This window comes from Miscanthus floridulus, chromosome 2, assembly GCF_019320115.1.
Source record: "Miscanthus floridulus cultivar M001 chromosome 2, ASM1932011v1, whole genome shotgun sequence".
NCBI lineage: Eukaryota > Viridiplantae > Streptophyta > Magnoliopsida > Poales > Poaceae > Miscanthus > Miscanthus floridulus.
Genome location: NC_089581.1, coordinates 66571887 through 66596096, shown reverse-complemented (window position 1 = coordinate 66596096; position 24210 = coordinate 66571887). Strand labels below are relative to the sequence as shown.

The following is a 24210-nucleotide window of genomic DNA, read 5'->3' as shown; positions in this document are numbered from 1 at the left end:
GGGTGGTGATTGTCTCCGGCTCCGATCATGGTTATTGTGAGGGGTTCTTGACCTTTCCCCGACGGAGCGCCAAAAGGTACTCTAGTGAATTGCTCGTGGCTTGTGTGATCCTCATCTTGTGTTGGTTGTGCGGCACCCTATTGAGGGTTTGGCGTGTGAAGCCAATTAGCGCGTGAACCTCCAAGTGAGTGAATCGCCACAACGAGGAGTAGCTTGTCGGCAAGCAAGTGAACCTCGGTAAAAATCATTGTGTTCATCCTTTGATTCTGAGGTGATTGGTCTTCATTGTTATTCATCCTTGTGATTGATTGGTTCACTCCTCTACATGTCGGTATAACTATCTTGATCACTCTCTTTACATTATCGCAAACTAGTTGACAAGCTCTTTAGTATAACTAGTTGTGAGAGCTTGCTTTCTTGATTGGTGTGGCTCTTTAGTTAGCTTTTGAGAGCACACTAACATAGGGTAGTGTCATACCTCTTGTGTGAATCAACACTATCTAAACTAGAATTGCGGTAGGTGTCTTGCATTTTGAGTAGGCTAGCGCAACACTTGCTTCGCCTCATAATTGTCTAACTATTTTGTTAAGTGTTGTTGTAGAAATTTTTTTAGGCTATTCACCCCCCCTCTAGCCATTAGGACCTTTCACAGCGACGGAAGATGGCTCCATGTGCGCGTACGACACTAGAACCACAACGTGTGACCGTAGCACCTTGACTCACAAGACAACGGTGGCCACGCCACGTGACGACGTAGCGAGCGTGCGCAGCAGCGGCAGCAACGTCGTGACACAAGTGACGCGAGTGCATGTGAGGTAACAACACAACGAAGAGGCATGCGCACTTGCCGGCGATGATGGCAGCGGAGACAGAACGGCCAGGTGGATGTGATGGCAGTGGCAAGGTGGTCAGGTAGACGTGACGGTGGTGGTAGGGCGGTCCGGTAGACGCGACGATGGTGGCAAGGCAGCCAGGCTCGCCGGGCGCGGCGTGTGCGCGCGTGCGTTGTGTGCTTGGGCGCGACAATGGCTGTGCGGGTGCACGCTTGGGCAAGCCAATGCCGCGGCGCCAATCCAAACCGAGGCATGGTGACCACGTCCAGACACAGCAGTCAATGATAACGAGCTATGCATGATTTTTAAAGCGCCCCAAAAACTCAACTCGATGCTCCAATTGCTAAACCGCCTATTTTACACTCAAGATGGCATGTTAGATGACTAAAACAAGCCCTAAGACAATACCACTACTTAATCCAAATCTCCTACAAAAATTGCCGAACTTAGCTTCGTCAGAGCGTCGTCCAACTTAAGAAATTGGACTAAGTGTCAAACGGTTTCGCGTTGAATTCGATTTCCAGGCTATGCGATACGCTAGCTAGTGAATTCCGTTCTCGACCATAAGTATTTCACCGTCGCCTACGAAGCTTGTACTACAAACCCTATTAAAGCCCTGCATATGCGTTCTATAGTATTCTCGTTCAATAAAAATTCATTTAGAACTCTAAGCGATATAACGCGACATGAAATATAACATTCGTTTCATGTTTTCGATGAATGTTTTTAGTCACAGGAATTGATTTACACACTATAATTCATACACTACCACATAAACATGATGCACATGCAGTGTTTTAGCAAAAGATTTATAGTGTAATACCAAGGGTGTTACACCGTCTTGGCGTCGGTGACCGTACTGGCCATCTAGATGGAGAGGTCGGTGGCTTCGGTGAGGGAGAGGCTCTCTGTTTAGCAGGCATAGGCGATGGAGAGGTTGGCCCATAGGGCCAGAACTCCTATAGGCGAAGGCATCTTCAATACCATATAGGCGTAGTATGGTATGGTCATGAACTTGGCCAGAGCTAGCTGACCAAGTATCGCGTGGTAGGCGGTGTTGAAGTCAGCGATGTAGAAGTTGATGTGCTCAACACGGAAGTTGCTAGCCATGCCGAATTGTACCAGGAGGGTGATCTCTCCAAGCGGCCGGGATGCCCTGTCAGGTACCACCCCCCAGAAGGATTTAGAGGGAGTGAGGTCTTCTACTCCAAGGCCCAGCTCCTTTAGGGCTCTGGCAAAGAGGAGGTTCAGGGCACTTCTGTCGTTGACGAGTACTTTCCTGAAGAGTACTTTTTTATGGTTGCATCAAGAACGAGGGGGAAACACCCTGTGTAAGGGATGTCCACCCACTGGCCAGCCCTACTGAAGGTGATGGGGACCTCAGAACAGGGGCAATAACTGGGGTCGGTGATAGCATCGTCTGAGTTGACGGCAAGCACCCGGCGGGCGGTGAGTTTTCGATCTCTTCTATTCTCAACGGTGGCGAGGCCCCTGAAGATAGGGGCAACCACTTTGTCATGATCCTAGAAGTCGTTATTGTTGTCCCCAAGGGGTCAGCGACCTCTGGCTCTGTCGTCGTTGTCGTCGTCCTTCTTTTTGGCCTAGAACTCTTTAGCCAAGCCAAGGAGTCCTTTATCTTGTGCTTGCTGTTCTTGTGGAGGGGGTAGGGGCCTTCGAGGATTTTCTTGTACTGCTTGTCATAGTTATGTTTGGCATGAGGTTCGTCAATGGTGGCAACGATGTTGTCTGGTCAGTGGCGGCGATACTGACCAGCTTTAGATCCTTCTAGCCGATCACGACCATTGTCCAGATGGTGGCCATGGTCGTCGTAGCGGCGGTCACTATGGCGTCATTCGTTGGGATGATCATCGCTGTGGTGAGTTGGGCAGTGAGTGCTCGCATCCTCGTTGAAGTGAACTTCAGCCTCTTCAGCGTCGGCGTATTGATCGGCGATCATGATCATCTCATCGATCCCCTTTGGTGGCTTATGATTGAATTTGGAGTGGAGGTCATGGTGATGGAGTCCTCTAACAAAGGTGGTGATGACTTCTGCTTTCGTGATGTCGGGAATAGAATTCCTAATCTCAGAAAATCATCTGATGTAACTACAGAGGAGCTCGAACGGTTTCTAATAAATGCGATTCAGATCATGCTTGGTGCCCGACCGAGTACATGTAGCCATGTAATTGTCGGTGAAGACATTCTTCAACTACTCCCAAGATTTGATGGAATCTAGGGCGAGGCTCGTGAGCCAGTTCATTGCGGTCGGCGTGAGCATGATGGGAAGATAGTTTGCCATGATGCGGGTATCTCCCCCGACGGCATGCACAGCAGTGGCATAAGCTTGTAGCCACTATGTGGGATTCATCCGCCCCTCGTAGGGCTCGACCCCGGTGATTTTGAAACCACGGGGCCACTGGAGTGTTCAGAGTGCTCTCAATAATATATGGGGCCCTTCGGGATTGTCACCGTTGGGATCGGGAGCATTACCGATGTTAAGTGGCTGGAGGGCTGCATCTGGATTACCGAATTCTTGCTCGTATTCTTGACGCCAACATACTTCCTCCTCATGCCAAGAGAAATGGCGCCCATCGATGTGACGCCGTGCATCCCGGAGGTTGTTGATGTGTTCTCAGACATCTTGATTGGCTTCTTGGTCATGTTGGTGAGGGTTGTTGATATGGTTCCCCCTAGCTCCCCCTTGGAGGGGTTGTCTATCATCACGATGTTGGTTGGCGAAACGGCTTTTGTTGGGGCGACGATTGGATCTTAGCGCGGCGGATCGGCGATTCAAGCTTGTCGAGTAGGAAGGTCCCTGATCCTAGCGGATCTCGTTGACCTAGCAGTGTGTAGCTTTAAGCATTGCGGTGACCTTTGCAACTTCTGGTGTTTGCTCGAGCCGAGCGAGCTCATTAGCGGCCACGTCCAAGTTGGCGCTTGGGGTCTTGTAGACATCGTGGTCATCGACATGGATGAATTCATCGTTGGGGTTGCGGCGGAGTAGGCATGGCCTCCCTTGCGAGTCGAGTTGTTCTCCATTGCGAGCAGCCTCGGCTAGCACAATGGTGACCTCATTAGCTCGACGCTGCGCACGGTTGGCGTTTTTGTTGACGTGAGCTGCACGGTCCTCATCGGTTTCTCCATACCGCGGAGGGTTGTCGATGCTGACATTAAAAATCCCACCTCCATGGAAGGGTGGAAAAGGAGGTTGGGTGGTGGTGGTTTCGGTGACAATCTCCATAGAGCCCTGGGACTCAGAATCTGGATTTTCCTCCACGATGGTGTGGAGGGATTCTTTGGTACATTGGCCAATTTATAGCATATTGATAGTTGGCTTGTTGAGTACTCGACCCCCCTCCATTCTATGTTTTTATGAGTAAAGCTATAGAAGCACCTACTTGGATGAAACTTCTCGAGCTACGCAAGGATAGGATACTCGGAGTATACTCGAAGACGGAGCCGTATGAGAGAGCTAAGCTAGGACTATGACGATTGAAATATAGGAGTACGGTGTAGGAATAAGTCTAGGGTTATGTCCGCACTCGAAGCTGCCTATAGGAATGGAGCCATGTCGACATAGGACCGTTGTCTTAGAACTCTGATATACGATATAAGGCCAGTGGCCCAGGCTATGTAAACCCAAACCATGTAATATGTTTCCCTATTAGCAATAAAAGTATGGTTTTTTTATATCAATCTTGTTCGAATTGTGCGTATTAGCTACTGATCTAAGGACTGATACATGATGCACAAAGGATCCTAAGTTAGGGGACCGACAGTAGTCTAATTGTTAGATGTGTCCATCATTTGTGGTTATATAGGTTATGTCCGACTAATGATTTGTTGGTGAAGGATAGCACACGCATGTGGACTTCAAAGATATGAGATGTTTTAGATGCACTATTTATCACCTTTTTTGTATATACGAAACATATGCCCCGGTTATATATTTATATGCACTATTTATCATAGGGTCTTGACTTTGGTGAAATTTATGACCCGATTGGAAGATTGGAAGCAATTAAAATATGATTGGCTTATGCTTATGCCTGCAATACCAAGGTGCACCAAATGGATATGAAGAGTGTATTTCTTAATGGATACATCAATGAGTTAGTCTATGTGGAACAACCGTCCGGTTTTGAAAATAGCAAGAAACCTAACCATGTGTACAAGCTCAAGAAGGCATTGTATGTATTGAAGCAAACACCTAGAGTTTGAGGGATTCCTACTCTCAAAGGAATTCAAGATGTGCAAGGTTGATACAACTCTCTCTTCACCAAAAGGATCTTCGGCATGGTGAAGAGAGAGTTGTATCAACCTTGCACATGGTGAAGAGAGAGTTGTATCAACCTTGCACATCTTTGGCAGCGCCTACCCGCCTGTGAGCATCTTCTTCACCATGTACACAAAGTCGTATGCGATGCCGAACGCCGCCCAAGTGAGCTCGTTGCGCTGCGGCATCGCTGACAGGACGATGGTGAGCTTGGCCCCGAATGCCACGGAGCTTACGCTGCGTGTGCACACCTAGTCGAAGCTAACGCCTTGTGACCGCTGGAACGTGACGACTCCGAGGCATGGCGGTCGTTGTGGGCGTCGAAATCGAGAAGGTCACCTCCCATGCCAGCTCGAACTAACGTCCGTGGTCGTCGACGACGAGAGGGAGCTCCCATACTCGTTGCAGAGCGTGAGCCCGAGTTGCACAATGCTTATTTTTCTAGAAGCTAAATCTTTTTTTAAAGCTTCTAGAAATATTTTTATGATTTTTAAATATTTCATTTAATTTTATTATTCTAATATATATCTAGTATTTTTATTGTAAATTTAGCATGTTAGAAACCTTTTTCATGGTTAAAAAACAATATCAAATATTTACTGGTTTTTTTAACTAAAAAGCTCTTAAAATGAATACAAACATGGCAGGGAGGTAGTTTAAATAGCTTTAAGAGTTCAGGATGATACTGAAGTTGGAGAAGAAAAATAAGATCACGATGATATTAGAAGAAAACAAAGGAACTCTTTCAAATAAAAAAGGTGAAAATTTGCTACGGTGAGACCGAGCCTCAGCTCGAGTGGCTAGCGGCGGCAATGGTGACACAGCTGGCGCAGGTTCGATTCCTGGAATCGACATGCGCCTCTTACCGGGACTAGCTTTCAGAATAAAATCTACAACCTCATCTTGCATGGTGCCATGAAGGGACTATGACGTTTCCGTCGTCTACGAAGCTATAATAGTTTCGGTGATCTCTAGAAAGATGTGACCTTATGCTCCGTGTCTACCACGAAGCCCAGCGTTTCCAACCCAATGTGACCTTATGCTCCGTGTCTACCACGAAGCCCAGCGTTTCCAACCCACCAGAGAATAAGCCATTAAATTACGAAGCTATAATGGTTTCAGTGATCACTAGAAAGACGCGATCTTCTACACTGTGTCTACCGCGAAGCCCAGCGTTTCCAACCACCAGAGAATAAGCCATTAAATTGCTGGGCCTACTGGGCCACGTCCTACGATCGGATATCACGCGCAACCGTGCGCGCAGCATAAACACCGTACCAACCAACCCCACGCCTGATCACGAATGGAATTACGCCGGAAAAGCCCGACATGGAGTCAAAGCGGCAGCAGGAGCCCACATGTCAGGCCGGGAGGCCCAGCCCGTGACAACCGGAGAGGCCCGTCCGGCTGCTGCCGCGGCGCGAGGATTCCGCGCAGCAGCCGCCACCAGCAGCGCGGCGAGCGCCAACCCACCCACCCACCTTTGAAAAATCCTCCAGCGCAGCACGTGGGCGCCGTACCGGCGGTGGCCTCCCTCTCCACCCGCTCCACGCGCGCGGCCTGGCGTCCCCCGCCCCGGTCACAGCTCACACTCCTCAGGCGCCCAGAGGAAAACCCAAACCGGCGGCCGACAGCAGAGGTGGCTTGCCGGCGCGGGGCCGTTCCGGGAAGCAAGCGAACGGCAGTGGCCACAGCCGCACAGGCACAGGCGTCATCATATTCTCTGTACTCGGTGGCAACTGTCACAATTTTTTTTTACTCATTTGTTTGTTGCTACTACCATTAAAGTGAACAGCTGTTTATTTTAGCATATATATTACTGCCAAAAAATCGTAATGCTAGTGCTGTACTCAGTTATTACTCTCCGATACAAAATCCATGCCATTAAAAAGGACTTCAATTCTTTGTATAAAAAAAGGACTTCAATTCCATGCGGAACACCCCTACTTCCGTTATTAAACGGCACGGCTAAGGAAACAACGAGGAAGAAGAGCAGACCCTGTGACGGCGCGCGCACGCGCGGCAGACACGTCCCCCTCCGCCAGCCATTACTGCGCGTGTGCGCGCACACCCACCCCCGCGGCCCAGCTCGCCCGCCCGGTCCCGCCGCCTATTTAACTCCGCCCCCACCCGGGCACTCGCCCCTCTCCGTCCCAGAACGCCCCAGCCTCCACGTCGAACTCCGAGCCGAGAGCCCTCCACAGCGGGGACAGAGACAGGCCGAGGAGACAGACAAAGGCCGGCCGCCATGGGAGAGCAGAAGAAGGCGGGCAAGGAAGGCGACAAGAAAAAGGATGCCGGCGCCGGCGCCGCGCCGCAGCCCATCGTGCTAAAGGTCGACTTGCATTGCGCCGGCTGCGCCAGTAAGGTCCGCAAGGCCATCAAGCGCGCCCCAGGTGCGTCTGCGCTCCGGATTGCCGGCGGTTACATACGCAGTCCTCTTGCGGTGGGTGGGGGTTGTTTCTTGTCTCTGACCGTTCGTTCGATTGCTCTGTGGCCGCGCCTGCGTGCAGGTGTGGAGTCGGTGACGCCGGACATGGCGGCGGGCAAGGTCGTCGTGACCGGCCCGGCGGACGCGGTGGAGCTCAAGGAGCGCATCGAGGCCAGGGCAAAGAAGCCCGTCCAGATCGTCTCCGCCGGCGCCGGCCCGCCCAAGAAGGAAAAGGAAAAGGAGAACAAAGCGGACGGCGGCGAGAAGGCAGACAAAGAGAAGGGCGGCGGCGGCGGAGAGAAGAAGGCTGACAAGGAGAAGGGCGGCGGCGAGAAGAAGGCCGACAAGGAGAAGGCCGCCGGCGGCGGCGGCGAGAACAAAGCCGGCAAGGAGAAGGGCGCCGACAAGCCCAAGGAGGAGAAGAAGCCCAAGGAGGTCAGTTTCTTGCCGATTATTATTATTAAGTCCGGTGGGGCGGCGACCCTCGTCCTCGTCACCGTCTGCCTCCTTGGTCTGCAACTGAAAGACTTTCTCTGCCTTTTCCCAGGAGACGGTGACGCTCAAGATCCGGCTGCACTGCGATGGCTGCATCGACCGCATCAAGCGCCGCATCTCCAAGATCAAAGGTGATGTTTTCCTTCGTATCCGCCGCCGTTTTGTTCCCATCCCATCCCACGCGAATCGTCAAAAGGCTGTGAGCCTTTTCGTCGAGATTTAATATTGGACTGGACCTGACAATTTTGTGCGCTGATTGATTCCATTCCAGGCGTGAAGGATGTGGCGTTCGACGCCGCCAAGGACCTGGTGAAGGTGACCGGCACCATGGACGCCGCCGCTCTGCCGGCTTACCTCAGGGAGAAGCTCAGCCGGGACGTCGAGGTCGTCGTGCCCGGCAAGAAGGACGGCGGCGGCGGTGACAAGAAGGACAAGGGCGCAGGAGACGGGGGAGAGAAGAAGAAGGACGGCGGGGGCGAGGAGGAGAAGGACAAGGCCGCGGCCGCCTCCGCGTCGGTGGCGCCGATGCCCCTGGCCGACGCCGGCATGTACCAGATGCCCCCGCACTACGGGTACGGCGCGTACCCGCCGGCTCCCGGCGGCTACTACGGCGCCGCCCCGCCGCCCAACCACGCCGGCTTCTACCCCAACGCCGGTGTCCATTACCCGCCCCCGCAGGCCTACGGGTACGGCCCCTCCCACCTCCACGCGCCCCAGATGTTCAGCGACGAGAACCCCAACGCCTGCTCCGTCATGTGAGCTCGCTCGCTCGCTCGATCCGCCGGTTTGCCGTCGATCGGCGCCCTTTGCTCCGTCTCCCTGTCAGACTCAGACCAAGAACCATGGCTTGGGTTTTAGCGGTCGGTTTAGTTAATTATCAGTTAGTAGTGGCTAGTTTAATCAGTGCTCCGAGATCAGTACCAGCAGACCTGTGTAAAGTTTTGCTCTTTTGTCATGGCTAATCGCCATTTGCAACGTCGCTGATGGTGCTCAGTTTAATGTGGTGTCGCGTCGCGTCGCCGTCGCCGGTGAGGTCAGCGACGTCGACGAGGCCCCGTCTTTTCGCCCTCAGGAGGGTTCGAGACGCACGCCCGCTTTGGCTGCTCCTGCCGACGTCCAGACGGTTCAACGCGTCGGCACTCTGAGCGTCTGATTACGGTTGTGTAGTGCAGACGGTTAAATCTAAAAAGATAGTTGGGTCGCTACTCACTAGCGCTAATGCGGTTCTTGCTTGTGAACGCTATTGTCTTGTCCTGTGGTTCTGGAATAGCTAATCCTAGTGTTTTTCTCAAACAAATCAGCGATCAATATTTTTTTAACCTGATTTTTTTAGCAAAGCGAATAGGCAGTCGCCAACAATACTTTAATGCTAATCGTCTTGTCTTTTTCTTTACGGGAAAAGCAAAATCCGACTGCAACGCAACGTCGTTATCTTTTTTGCTGCCGGAGTTGTCTAGAGTGACCGAGCGACAGGGATGGCGGCCGTGGTTTTCTTCGATCTGACGTGGGCTTGCCGTGGGATTTCTAGGTGATATTTTACTGGTTTCCTATGGGCAGCTGCTGCATTGCGGCTGCGAGTCTGCGAACCAAACTTGTCCTTCGGAGACTTCTAAAACGGAGCACTCCTAGTTTATCTTCGGAAATGCCTATGGCAGTATGCTGTGCGGGCGGGGTGTCGGGTGGTCTATGTCTGGCCCAAACGTTTTGACAACACAGGGTGACTGAATACACCATCTGCGTGTGCATAGTTGATTCTAAAGATGCGTATATATGAGACGATCCCTACTATCTGTCAATCTCTTATCCTAATTGATAAGGATCGTAAGATGTCTGAAATTGGCTTACCAAAGATTTCATCTGCAAACCGCAATCTCACTCTCACCACGGTTGACTAAAAGAAACCTGACACTTTATTCTTCCTGCGTTCTTCTACTTCTCACCATGTTCCATCCCTAGGAGCATCTTCAATAATTTCTAGTCAGCATTCCTGTGAATCAGAGGAGTTCATTAGAGATGCAATTCAAGTAGGTTTCTCAGGGGATGAATTGATAATAGCCGAGACTCTTTTAACAGATAACTTCTCCAGCAATGCTACTTAAAACACACCTCCTACTTCTTTGTTTAGGCAGCTACTCATTTTCATAATACCCGTATTTCGTGGTTTACTGTAGCAACACTACTTAAAATAGACCCCCCCCCCCCCCAAAAAAATCCATCCATGTAGAGGATGACATGTGGAACAGACCTATCATTGTCTCTCATCTTCTTCCCATTGACGGCAAAAGCAGAGACCAGGCAGCGTCGGGGCGGGCTTGCCAAAGTACACCGCGCCGTGGCTCGTCGGAGTCACGCCGGGGCAGGGCTGGAGCCACTGGCGTCTGGGAAGAACTGCTGCGGATCCATGCTGGGAGCGTCGCCGGCGGTCGGGCAGGCGGGGGCGGAAGTGGCGGGGAGAACGTGGGGCTGGAGATGCTCTTACAATCTCTATTTTTTCGCTCAGTGTATAGGGGGGCAAGGCAACATTAACCATCCTCGGCCATTTATTTCAAGAATTGTTGATGCCAGGGCAGAACTTCCTCTGTCCTCTCCCATCAAGCCTTGGAAGGGTCCGTTGTCAAAACCATGATTATCGCCAACCAGGAAGCTTGGTGATGTGTTGGTTAGCGACTTGAGAGGACCCAATCCGGGCAGTACGGCGAGGCCCTTGAAAGAGGTGTGCCCTTTCGCTATTGCTCTTGGATAGGGGGAGGATGGTTCCTTGAAGAAGAAGCGAAGCGCGATGAGGAGGTCTGATCCTTGTGTGGGCCAACTGTTGAGGCACACCATCTCGATGTGGACTTGTCGGGGACCTAATACCGGGGTACCCAATGAGGTGGAATTAATAACCATCGAATGTTGACGCTTCCGGTCAGACAAGAACGCTACTACACTTCTTGCCCGAACGATGGAACATTGGTTCCGCCTCGCCCGACCCCCAAGGGCTAAGACTCTGCATCGCCCGACGGTTGAGGGCAGGCCCTGCCTCGCCCGACGTCCGAGGGCAAAGCTCCGCCTAGCCCGACGTCCGAGGGCTATCTCCGCCTCGCCCGACGACTGCACCCTGCTCCTTCATGAAGACGAGCACAGGGTACGATAGGACGTTCGAGTCAACCACAGTACCGAGGGCCATGCCCTGCATGCCTGCAGGAAGGTACTGTCAGGATACGACTGGACGGACGCTTTAGGCCCTTTCCGACCCGACAGAGCCTGAACAGTGTTGTAGGCGCCGACTTTTGTCCCACGGTGTTGTAGGCGTCGACTTTTGTCCCACGGTATTGTAGGCGCCGCCATCAGCCCTCGGACGTGGATACTAACACAAGCATACGACAACCACTACGATCCAAGACAGAGCTCACATCATCTACAGTGACGGACGTATGGTCATTTCCCCGTCTACTCCTCGCAGGGTCGCAGCTCGGCTCTCCGGCACGCCGCACCGTCTGCCTGTGTAGGATGGGACGCACCCACTTGCTGAAAGATGCCAGGGCACGGCCCTATAAGGATCAGCGAACATGTCATCTCTGACACGGTCTGCCATGTTAGCAGGGCAGGCACAGGGGAAAAGGAAGACCCGGCTCCTTCAAAGGACCTTCTCTACCTTTGGTTTTTCCTCTTTCTCCCATCTATAACCCCTACTCCCCCCTTGGTCTATAAAAGGGAGGGCAGGGTGCCCCACTAAAGGGACAGATCGTTTTGATAGGCAAGACGACGAATCAGTTCGGCACAACACACAACCAAGCAGCAACCAAGCTCTTGGTGTCTTTTCGACCTTTCCATCAGAGACTTGGGACATGTCCCTCTCTCGACCGTTTGTACCCCCTACTACGAACCTTTTTTGGTACTAATAACACGAGCAGCAGCGAACTAGATGTAGGGACATTCTGTCCGAACCAGTATAAACCTTGTGTTCTTTAGTACACCATCCGAGCCTAACGTGCAACAATTATAAATTTACTAGGTGTTTGTTCGAAACACCGACAGTTGGCGCGTCAGGTAGGGGCCTTTGCGCGTTTCAAATCAAGCCTCGGATGGCTAGCCACGCAATCAGCTGGGTCCCAGGGGCGCACACATGTGTTTCGGTGACCTGGACTTCATCGTCACGGTGGGAGGAGAGTTGGCATTGGCCCACGCCGCCATCCAGTCTCTCCCCTCCGTCAGCTTCAACTACGGGAGGCTTGAGCGCCAGCACGGTGTCTCCCTTGGACCCCAGCCGTCTAGGGGGACCCACGCCGCCTCACCCTTTCTCCGGAACACTCTGCACGGAGCGCCCCGATGGCGCTTCTGTTCGGTCTCTACAACGCCACGGCGACCGTTAGCCACCTTGTGGCACAGTGCACAATCTCGTCCCCCATGAACAACGAGTTCGTGGGGATGATCGAAAGCGTCACGGAATCCCTCCACGGCCTCCTTGCGGAAGAGCCGGGGTCAGACTCTAGCTCTGACTCGAGCAGGGGGAGCCATCACCCCTCCCGAGAATGTTCCATGGCAGGTACCCCCGAGGGACACGTCGAGAGCATCTCCGCGGAGGAGGCAACCCCGGCAGGCAACCCCGGTGATAGAAACGAAGGGGGGACGACGACCCCACCTCGCGTAGGGGTAGAGCAGCTAAGAGCCCAAAAGCGGGAGATCGATGAAGCCGGACTCGTGCTTGTACGGGAATACGCGGAGGTCAATCGGGAGATTGAATGCCACGGAGACGGTGGGCGCGCACGCGCCATGGCCCGTGATGTGAATCGAAGGATCATCGTCGACGATGAAACCCTTCCTCACTTCACTCGGGCAAGCCAGAACATCGCCGCTGCAACGGCCTTGCTCCATGGCCTTCCAGAGGCCACAACGACCGAGGATCACTGAGCCCACCACGAAATTCGCACGCTGCTCGAGCGTGCGGCGGCGCAGCAGGTGGAAAGCTCGTTGTCTCGGCGACGCGAGCTCGACACCAGCTAGCATATGCCCTCGGTGCGTCCCGCCAGGGACGCATCAGTCCACCAGGCTCCACAAGGCGGCTGGCCGCACGCTGCATTCCCGATACATCAACGTCTCGGCCGTAACCGCGACGCACGCAGCACCCTCGACGCCCACAGACGCACCTACAGTGACCCAAGGGAAGGAGTCCGCCGTGGCTATCATCCTCGTCGCAGTGGACACTATGACAGTAGTGAGGACCGGAGCCCGAGCCCGAGCCTGCCAGGGCCTCAGGCCTTCAGCCGGCACATCCTCAACGTTGCGTTCCCACCAAGGTATTGACAACATACCAATATCCCTAAGTACTTTGGGGAGACAAACCCTAGACTTTGGCTTGAAGACTATCGGCTTGCTTATCAAGCCAGTGGTGCAGATAATGATGACTTCATTATCTGCAACCTTCCACTATTCTTGGCTGATTCGGCATGAGCATGGTTGGAACACCTGCCGTCCAACGCAATCTAGAGTTGGGCGGATCTGAAGGAGATCTTTGTGGGAAACTTCTAGGGCACGTACAAGCACCCTGGGAACCCATGGGACCTTAAGAACTGTCGTCAGAAGGTCGGTGAGACCTCCATGGGTACATCCGGCGCTTCTCCCAACAGTGCAATGAGCTCCCTAACGTCACCGACGTCGACGTGATCGGAGCCTTCCTGTGCGGGATGACCTATGAATCCTTGGTTCATAAGCTAGGACGCAAGGGCCCATGAACCACCAAGGAACTACTGGACATCACCACCGGCCACGCCTCAGGAGATGAGGCGGTCGGAGTGATCTTCGATCGCCTTGAGGGCAAGGCAAGGTGGGACGAGGGTGCCAGTGAAGGCACCTCTAATCGTTCTGCCAAAAGGAAGAATAAGAAGCAACGGTGCGAGGACTCACCCATGGCCGCCACTGACCGCAAGTGTGGTTGGAAGCCCACGGAGGGCACTCCGAACCACTTTGAAAAATTACTCGAGGGGCCATGCCCGAACCACGCCTTTCCTGTTAAGCATCTACTCAAGGACTGTAGCCTCATGAGACGATTCTTGTTCGAAGGCTCCAACAAAGGGGAGCGGGGGAAGGAACCTGCCCCCACTACGGATGACGCCGAGGAGAAGGACGTTGGCTTTCCAATGTAGGACGGCTTCCTTATGATCTTCGGAGGATCAGTGGCCTAAGACTCCAAACACCGTCTACATGGCCCAATCGGCCACACCTCCCTTCCTCCGGTGGTCGGAATCCACCATAACCTTTGATCAGACCGACCACCCGGATACAGTCCCGCACCCGGGGAGATCTCCGCTTGTGGTCGACCCGATCGTCAGCCCAAAACGACTCACCAAAGTACTAATGGACGAAGGCAGCAGCCTCAACATCATGTACGCCAAGACACTCGACGTGATGGGCGTCGACCGGACACGCCTCCGCCCAACCCAAGCACCTTTCCCACGGCATCATGCCTGGGAAGCAAGCCATGCCACTCGGGTAGATCGATCTGCCCGTCACCTTTGTGGATCAGTTCAATTATAGGACTAAGACCCTCACCTTTAAGGTGGTTGGGTTCCCTAGAACCTTCCACGCCATCCTGGGACGACCATGCTACGCGAAGTTCATGACCGTCCCCAACTACACATACCTCAAGCTGAAGATGTTGGGCCCCCATGGGGTCATCACCGTCAGCACCTCCTTCCAGCGTGCCTGCGAGTGCGAGGTCATGTGCTATGGCCACGCCACAGCAATCATCGCCTCAGGGGAACTCGTCGCTCTCAGGGAGGAGGTCACCGAAGAAGCGCCCGACGCAAAGAAGTCGACCGAGTTGTTCAAATCGGCAGAGGGCTCTAAGGGGGTCCTCATAGATCCCAACAGCTTTGAGGGTAAAACGGTATGCATTGGTACCACGCTTCCCCCTGAATAGGAAAGCGCGCTCGTCGACTTCCTCCGTGGCAATAAAGACATCTTTGCGTGGAAACCCTCAGATATGCCAAGCATTCTGAGAGAGGTCGCTAAGCATACCTTGAAAATCCATCCAGGCTCAGCCAGTGAAGCAATGCCTGCGTCGCTTCAACGAGGAAAAGTGCAGGGCCATCGGTGAAGAGATAGCAAAACTGTCGGCCACCAGATTCATCAGGGAAGTACACCACCCAGAGTGGTTAGCTAATCCCATTCTTGTATAAAAGAAGAGCGGGAAATGGAGAATGTGTGTTGACTATACGGGTCTCAACAAAGCATGCCTAAAGGATCCGTTCCCTTTGCCACGCATAGACCAAATAGTCGACTCTACCTCAGGGTGTGAAACCCTCTGCTTCCTTGATGCGTACTCCAGCTACCATCAAATCACAATGAGCGAGTCTGACCAGCTCGCGACGTCTTTCATCACCCCCTTCGGATCGTTCTGCTACGTTTCAATGCCGTTTGGACTGAAGAATGATGGGGCTATGTACCAGCGCTGTATGCTCAGATGCTTCTGGGACCTCATCGGGCGGACCATTGAGGCCTACGTTGACGACATCGTAGTTAAGTCCAAACAGGTTGACCACCTCATTATCGATCTTGAGCAAACCTTTGCGAAACTCCGGGCGAATGGCATCAAACTCAATCCCGAGAAGTGTGTTTTTAGGGTCCCGAGGGGCATGCTGCTCGGCTTCATCGTCTTCGAGCGTGGCATTGAGGCCAACCCAGAGAAGATTTCAGCCATCACAAGGATGGGCTCGATTCAGAACATAAAGGGGGTCCAGTGAATCATAGGGTGCCTCGCCACCATCAGTTGATTCATCTCGCGCCTTGGCGAACAAGGTCTCCCCCTTTATCGACTCTTAAAGAAAGCCGACCACTTCGAGTGGACATCCAAGGCCCAGGAGGCACTTGACATGGTCAAACTACTTCTGACAAGGCCCCCGATCCTAGTTCCTCCGAGCGATGGAGAATCCCTCCTGTTGTACATAGCGGCCACCATGCAAGTGGCCAGCGCCACCCTGGTAGTAGAGTGAGAGGAAGAGGGGCATGCCCTCAAGGTGCAGTGCCCTGTGTACTTCATCAGCAAGTACTATCTAACTCCAAGACCCGCTACTCCCAAATCTAGACGCTCCTATACACTGTCCTCATCACCAAGAGGAAGCTATGCCACTACTTCGAGTCACACCCCATGACGGTCGTGACGTCGTTCCCCCTCAGCGAGGTCATCCAGAGCAAGGATGCCACAGGAAGAACTGTGAAGTGGGCGCTCGAGTTGATGGATCAAGGCATCACATATGGCTCCCGAACGGCAATCAAGTCCTAGGTGTTGGCTAACTTCATCGCGGAATAGACCGAGGTCCGTACACCACTAGCAGTCATCGATCAAGAGTACTGGATGATATACTTCGATGGATCGTTGATGAATAAGGACACCGGCGCGGGGCTGATCTTCATATCACCCCTCAGGGTCCGCATGAGGTCCATGGTTTGGCACCATTTCCCCCATCAAATAATGTGGCTGAGTATGAAGCGCTCATCAACAGCCTTCGAATCACCATCGAGTTGGGCATCCGATGCCTCGACATCTGGTGTAACCGAACCGACCAATTATACAAAATTAAGTGAGAAAATCATCCGCCAGAGCAGACGATTTAGCAAACTTAAGCCCGTATAACCCGGTAGTCCGTGAAATCGTGAAGGATTTCAAACCAACTTCCATCCCAGCCAAGATCGTAATCAGTTTAGCGGTCACCATCACATATTACATAAAAGTTCGCAATCTCAGATACATCAGAGTTTCAACATAGTTATTACAAAACCAGTTCAAATAAAAGTAGCGGAAGTCATTTGTTCAATTCACACACACACTCACACGGAGTTTAAATACAGTGCCAGCGAATGATCATCTCCAACAAAAGCATCATACGAGACATAAGGAATGACCATGCCCATGGTCCTAAGCATCACCCATCGCAGGATAAAGGCAATTGATACAGTAGCCGTAATATATCTGCCCATCTGCAACAAGTGGGAATAAAACCCTGAGTACGAGAAGGTACTCAGCTAGACTTACCCGACATAACTGAAAATAAGTGACACCAAGGATTATGAAGGGCTTTATAGTAGGGTAGCTGACTCATTTGCAAAAAGGAGCATTTTTCGTATTTCATGACCCTTTTTAAAGCATTATTATCAAGTTAATTGTTATTAACCTGTCGACTAGATTTGCACCTATACTAGAGCAAACATGTGATTAAGCAGATAATGATAACCAATGATCATTAAACAACTTCCATGCTGTCATATTTATTATAACTATCCAAGTGTTCCATAAACATTTACTACGATGAAGTCACTCAAGTCAAGTGCTCACTGTCCAGGAGCGATGGCGATTCGAATCGATTCCTAACCAGCTAGTGATTTATTCCTTACACAAACCTCACTCACCCGCTAAAGTGAGATATTGATCACCGAGTCAACTATCCAGGAATCTCGAGTTTGCCAGGAACCACATGTACCCGGGGGCCGACCGACTGCACTTTGGTCTTATCATCTCGCCCCCGTGTCCTACCACTCCTGCTCCGGCACAGTGCGCTGCGGGCAATCTACTCGGCCCGAATAATCTCCTAGCTTCGCGGTCGGAAGGTACTTTATCCGGCCAGCTAAATGTAAGGCATGCGTTCAACATGACTCGAGGCCCAACAACGGTCGGTCCTTAATCGACACAGACGGAAAGCACTACAATCCAAAACTCTGCAAGTCTCCGTCCGGTCTCAACTTCATTTAACACTTAGTTATACCATGACTTCATAGTCATCCAAGCAGATCCAGGTAACCACCTATAGCTCGCAGGTGACAGGAAATCACCCGACTTCTACCGGTCTAAGCCAGCTAAGCATTGACTCGACTGCGGATACCAGGGTAACAAGGATATAGTATAACAAAGGTAAACAAGGTATAATGCAGCAACGGTTGCAAACAACTCCTGAACATAATGCATCAATTAAAGTAAAGCATTGAATTAATAATTGCAAACCGGGAGAAAATGCTCCGGGGCTTGCCTCTCTCGAAGGAGCTCGGGCGGTGATCGGGGCACTCCGGAAGTTCCTCAACGTCCTTCTCGTCGGCTTCGGGCACTTCCTGCGGCTGCACCTCGAGCTGCTCCTCGGACTCCTCGGGTATGACGATTGGGTTCTCGGTTTGCGATCCTGTATGATGCAATGTGCGTAAGTGCTTATGCAATTGGTGCATCGGATGAGATGAATACAATGGATATGTTTAAATGCAAGGTAGTCAACATCATCCAAGAAAATATACTACAAGCACATATCATCTACTGCATTCTCTTCTACTACTAATATGTTAAGTCAACATATCTTATTAAATGCTTCAAAGATACACCAAAGCTTTACTAATTTCTTAATCCCACAGAAAGCAACACTTAATTAAACCCTAATAAATAATAGGTTTGAATAGCAACCTCTATTTTTCTTGCTTAGAAAAATCTTAGAAAATTACTACAGCATAGTACTACCCTAAGTAGTCTACTATCAGATTTTCATGGTATTTGAATGAGTGGATTAGCCTACACAAAAATAACAAGCTATGGCATGATTATGAACATAAAAATACTTTGAACTGTGAAAAGTGTCAAACAATAGAGTTAGTATTTTTCCTAGGTTCTTCATAGCATACAATGACTGTACAAAAATTATCACATGCATGTTTTATACAAAGTTTGCTCTCTAGCTAAAATAACAAAAATCAGCCATTAAAGGTACTTGAACTACACCTCAAAATTTTCCCACAGCACATGCATGAAACATATTTTTCCTAGGAAGTACATTACATAAGAAGATTAACAAACTTGGAATCATATTTTTCTGAAGTCTGTAGATTTTCTATATATTTTTCAAGTTATCAGCAATATACATGATTAAATAAAATTCTACAGCAAAGTATCTCAAAAATGACATGCAATATTTTTATCATGTAGATCTGGCGACAAGGAACCTAGCAAAATTTGTCTCAACAAATTTGGAGCCAAAATGAGTACACAAACATTTTCCAAAGCCTTTAAGTAGAAATCTGAAAATCATTTTTGAAATTCTTTTACTTCAGCCGACACAATCGCTGGGTGCACCTGGTGCTGTACACCCAGAGAGGCTGCCACGCGGGACCTAGCGGGTCAACCGGCCCCACTGGCCAGTCACCCGGAGGCAGGGGACGGCTTTGACCTGCCGGATCTCACCGGCGGTGAGGTCGCCGGCGGCGTGGTCGGCACCGTTGGACTCCACACAGCGATGCGCACCCGTTGGTACAACTTGCAAGGCCAGAGGACCACCGGAGCAAGGTGGCCTATGGCTATGGCGCGCGGCGGCGCTGCAGAGCGGCGGCACAGGCTCGTTCCGGCGCAAGGGTGGCCGGAGCGGCGTTGTTGACTCGCAACCGAGCTCCACCATTGCGAGGCGGGCACGGTGCGCGTGAAAAGAGGAAGAGAGGGAGGCGGAGCAGGGCTAGCCATGGCGGCGTGCGTTGCTGCCGAGCACCGATGAGCGACAGCGCAGAGGAAAAACGCGCGATTGGGCCTCACCTCCGGTCGAATCGCGTGGTGAGCTGGTCGGCAGCGTGGTGCGTGAGGTGGCGGTGTTGCAGGTGAGGTGGAGGGTTCAACGACGAGCCGTGGTGGCCGGGCAAGCTGGTCAGCAAGGCGCGGCACGCGGTGGCGATGGCGGGCACGCGCGCTGCTGTCGCTGCTGCTGAGTGAGTGAGTGAGGGAGTGGAGAGCGCAGCGCTGCTCGATAGGTGTAGGCGCGCGCGTAGAGGGCAAGGCAGATCGACTGCGACACGCGGCGAGGCATGCGGCGCGGCGGGAGGCTGGCTGGGCCGGCTTCGGCCGTGGGCCGGAAACGAGGTGGCGGCCCGTGAATGAGAAAAATTCTTTTCCATTTATATTTTCAAGAAATTTTTAAATGCCAGCTTTCAAATATCATTTTGAGCAAGAAAATGACATCTTTTGAAAATGTACCAAAAATGAAAGTTGATTAGAATTTAATTCTCTACAACTTTGCTTTTATGACCAACGCCAAATTCTTTCTCGATTTTGAATTGTAAAATCAAAGTCCATGTTTAACTCAAAACCCTAATTTTTGGGAAATTACTTTGGAAGCAAAATTTTGAATTAATTTGAATACAAACCTTGCTCCAAAAATTGAACAAAATAATCCTAGATGATTTACAATAGTAGCCAAACAAGTTTTACTAACCTAGCAAGCAAAATCAGGGCAAAACAATTCTAACAAAGGTATGCAACATTCAGGTTTCACAACATGTTTCATATGTTTCGAAGCAGTGTTTCAGTTGTTATTTACATGGTTAGGCATGTATGATTAGGATACTTGATGATGCATGATATGTATGATTTGCAGTGCCTAAATGCAGGCATAACACCGGGGTGTTATAGCCTTCCCCCCTTATAAAAATCTCGTCCCGAGATTTGGGTTACGAACCATTTGTTATAAAAATCTTCATAAGCTTTTTGTAGATACTCTCCCCTTTCCCAAGTTGCATCTCCCTCATCATGATGATCCCACTGTATCTTGTATGTTTTCACCACACTATTCCGAGTAGCACGTTCCTTAGTGTCTAACACCCGGACTGGTTGCTCACGATACACCAAATCTGATTTGAGTTGGATACCTCGAGGTTCTATTCTTTCCTCCAGAACACGCAAACATTTCTTGAGATGTGATACATGGAAAACTGGGAAAACGGTACTCATTGTCTTAGGTAACTCTAACTTATAGGCTACTGGACCTCTTTGTTCCAGAATCTTGTATGGTCCTATGAATCTCGCGGCAAGCTTTCTTCAGACTCCGAACCTTTTCTTCTTTATTGGCGTGACTTTCAGATAAACATAGTCACCAACTTCAAACACAAGGGGTCTCCTTCTTCTATCTACATAACTTTTCTGACGTGATTGGGCCGCTTTCATATTCTGCTGAATAATATGAACTTTCTTCTTGGCTTCTTCTACAAAGTCAATGCCATAATACCTTCTATCACCAGGCTCGACCCAATTCAATGGTGTTCTACATTTTCTGCCATATAAAGCTTCGAATGGGGCCATCTTGATACTTTCTTGATAACTATTATTATAAGAAAACTCAGCTAACGGTAACCATGACTCCCATGATCCCTTAGAAGACAATACACAGGCTCTTAACATATCCTCCAAAATAGCATTCACTCGTTCAGTCTGACCATCTGTCTGAGGATGATAAGCGGTACTGCGAATCAAACTAATTCCTAAGCCTTTGTGTAAATGTTCCCAAAAGTGAGCCGTGAACTGTGAGCCTCTATCAGATACTATGGTCTTTGGTATACCATGCAACCTCACAATTTCTATGATATACTTCTCGGCATATTGAGGTGGTCGATAAGTTGTCTTGACAGGTAGGAAATGGGCGGTCTTAGTAAGACGATCCACAATTACCCAAATCGAATCATGTCCTTTTTTAGTAGTGGGCAAACCCGTGATAAAATCCATACTTATATCATCCCGCTTCCAACTAGGGACGGACAAGGGTTGCAACATACCGGCAGGTTTCATGTGAATGGCTTTCACTCAACAACATGTGTCACATCTGACAACATATGCTGTAATTTCTTTCTTCATTTTGGTCCACCAATAACGAGATCTTAGTTCTTGATACATCTTACTACTTCCGGGATGGATAGATAGCTTAGAAAGGTGAGCTTCATCCATGAGTTTATTCCTAAGCTCTCGATCCTTGGGAACCACAAGACTGTCGTCAAACCACAACACGCCCTGTTCAGCCACTTTAAAGTGCTAAGACGACTTTTCTTTGATTTTCTCTTTGATGTGGAATATTCCCTTGTCGGTTTTCTGGCCTTCTATTATCTTACTCTCCAAAGAGCAACTAATCTGAATACTATGTAACATAGTAGGATGCATTAGATCGAACCCATCTTCAAGTAATGGCTGCACATTCAAGTAATGTGACTTTCTGCTCAAAGCATCTGCCACTACATTGGCCTTTCCAGGATGATATTGCACATTCAAGTTGTAATCCTTGATCAATTCCAACCATCTGCATTGTCTCATGTTCAACTTTGGTTAGGTAAAGATGTACTTAAGACTCTTGTGATCTGTGAAAATGTTGCACACATTACCAAGTAGATAATGTCTCCAAATTTTTAGGGCATGCACAACTGCAGCAAGTTCAAGATCATGTGTTGGATAGTTGACCTCGTGCTTTCTCAATTGACGTGATACATAAGCAATGACTCTCCTTTCTTGCATAAGAACACAGCCCAATCCTGTCTTCGATGCGTCGCAAAACACATCAAATGGTTTCTCGATATCTGGTTGTGCTAGAACAGGAGCAGTGGTCAATAGTTTCCGCAAAGTGTGGAAAGCTGCTTCACACTCCTATGTCCACACAAACTTGTGATCCTTCTATAGGAGACTTGTCATCGGTTTGGCAATCTTTGAGAAATCTGGTATAAAGCGATGGTAATAACCGGCTAGTCCTAAAAAACTTCTAATCTTAGGAACTGTGGTCGGTGCTTTCCAATTCATCACTTCTTGCACCTTACTTGGATCGACTAAAACTCCATTTTCTGACAGAATGTGCCAAGGAAAGGAACTTTCCTCAACCAGAATTTGCATTTGCTAAACTTAGCATACAGTTGATGATCCCTAAGTCTGGTCAAGACAGTTCTCAGATGCTCTTCATGATCTTTCTCGTTCTTGGAGTACACCAGAATGTCATCGATGAACACCACCACAAACTTATCCAATTCTGGCATGAAAACTGTATTCATCAAAAACATAAAGTATGCAGGAGCATTTGTCAAGCCAAAGGACATGACAAGATACTCATACAACCCGTATCTGGTGGAAAATGCAGTTTTTGGTATATCCTGTGGCCTAATCTTGATCTGATGATAACCGGATCTCAAATCTATTTTTGAGAACACCTTGGCCTTGGCTAACTGGTCAAACAGAACATCAATATGAGGCAAGGGATACTTATTCTTTATGGTTACAGCATTGAGTGGCCTGTAATCTATGCACATTCTCAATGTGCCCTCTTTCTTCTTCTTCACAAACAAGGCGGGACATCCCCATTCAGACTTGCTTGGCCGAATAAACCCCTTTTTTGATAAATCTTCTAATTGCTTCTTTAGCTCAGCTAACTCATCTGGAGGCATCCGATAGGGTCTCCTTGAAATCGGAGCTGTTCCGGGGACTAACTCAATTCCAAACTCAATCTCCCTATCCGGCGGAAGACCAGGTAGCTCATCCAGGAATACATCCGGAAATTCACACACTACCAAAATCTGATGAATAGGAATGACTGCTGTAGCACATGTAACACTTATAAGGTCTGTTCTTCGAGGCAATGGTACTTGGAAAGTACCCTCACCTAGGGGATCCTTAAGGGTAAGTACTCGACTTCTAGTATCTATGACTGCTCCCCAATCCTTCATCCAATTCATCCCTATGATGACATCCAAAACTAATCTAGGCATAACTATCAAGTTTACTCGGAACTTCCTACTACCTAATTCAAGGGTTGCCCCTCGAACCATCCGGTTGGTCAAAACATCAGCCCTTGCTGAACTTATACGGTAACCATAACCCAATTCTGTGCATAGTTGTTCATGTTTCTGTGCAAATGCTTGACTCATAAAAGAATGCGATGATCCAGAATCAAATAGAACAACTACAGGGTTTTCGTTGACAGGAAACTTACCAGTAGTGACGGGCTCTCCCTTAGGAATTTCATCCACAGTCGTACTATGCACCCTAGCATTATAAGTCTGCTGCTTCTTCTTGGGCGGGTACGGACAAAACCTCGAGAAATGGCCGGGTTGATCACAGTTATAGCAGGGTCCCCTCACTGTCCCGGCAGATCCCACAGCTCCCTTGGAACTGCCTTGTACCGTAGTTGCGGCTACTTTGTTGGGCTCTACTGCCATCTTGTAAGGCTTCTGGGGTCCACAAAAATTCTGACTTCTTTGCTGAGGTGGCCTGAACCTAGCGCCGGGTGCCGATGGGCGATATGGAGGACGACCTCCCATAGGTGCTCTAGCTTGCAACGGACCACCTTCAAGGGCTCTCTTGCGTGTCTTGGCTGCGGTGCTGGCGTTGTTATTCTTCTCCTGCTTCAGACAGTCGCTGATGAAGTCATTGAATCTGACGC

At 50.1% G+C, this 24210-nt stretch overlaps 1 protein-coding gene across 1 annotated transcript; it reads left to right on the top strand.

The window, feature by feature from the left end:
* Positions 1-7247: 7247 nt before the first annotated feature.
* Positions 7248-9240, top strand: LOC136525691 (heavy metal-associated isoprenylated plant protein 3-like). The gene is made up of 4 exons (XM_066518589.1): positions 7248-7505; positions 7623-7975; positions 8088-8166; positions 8307-9240. The coding sequence occupies exons 1-4, from the start codon at positions 7358-7360 to the stop codon at positions 8792-8794; spliced, it is 1068 nt and encodes a 355-aa protein (XP_066374686.1). The 5' UTR covers positions 7248-7357; the 3' UTR covers positions 8795-9240.
* Positions 9241-24210: the final 14970 nt, after the last annotated feature.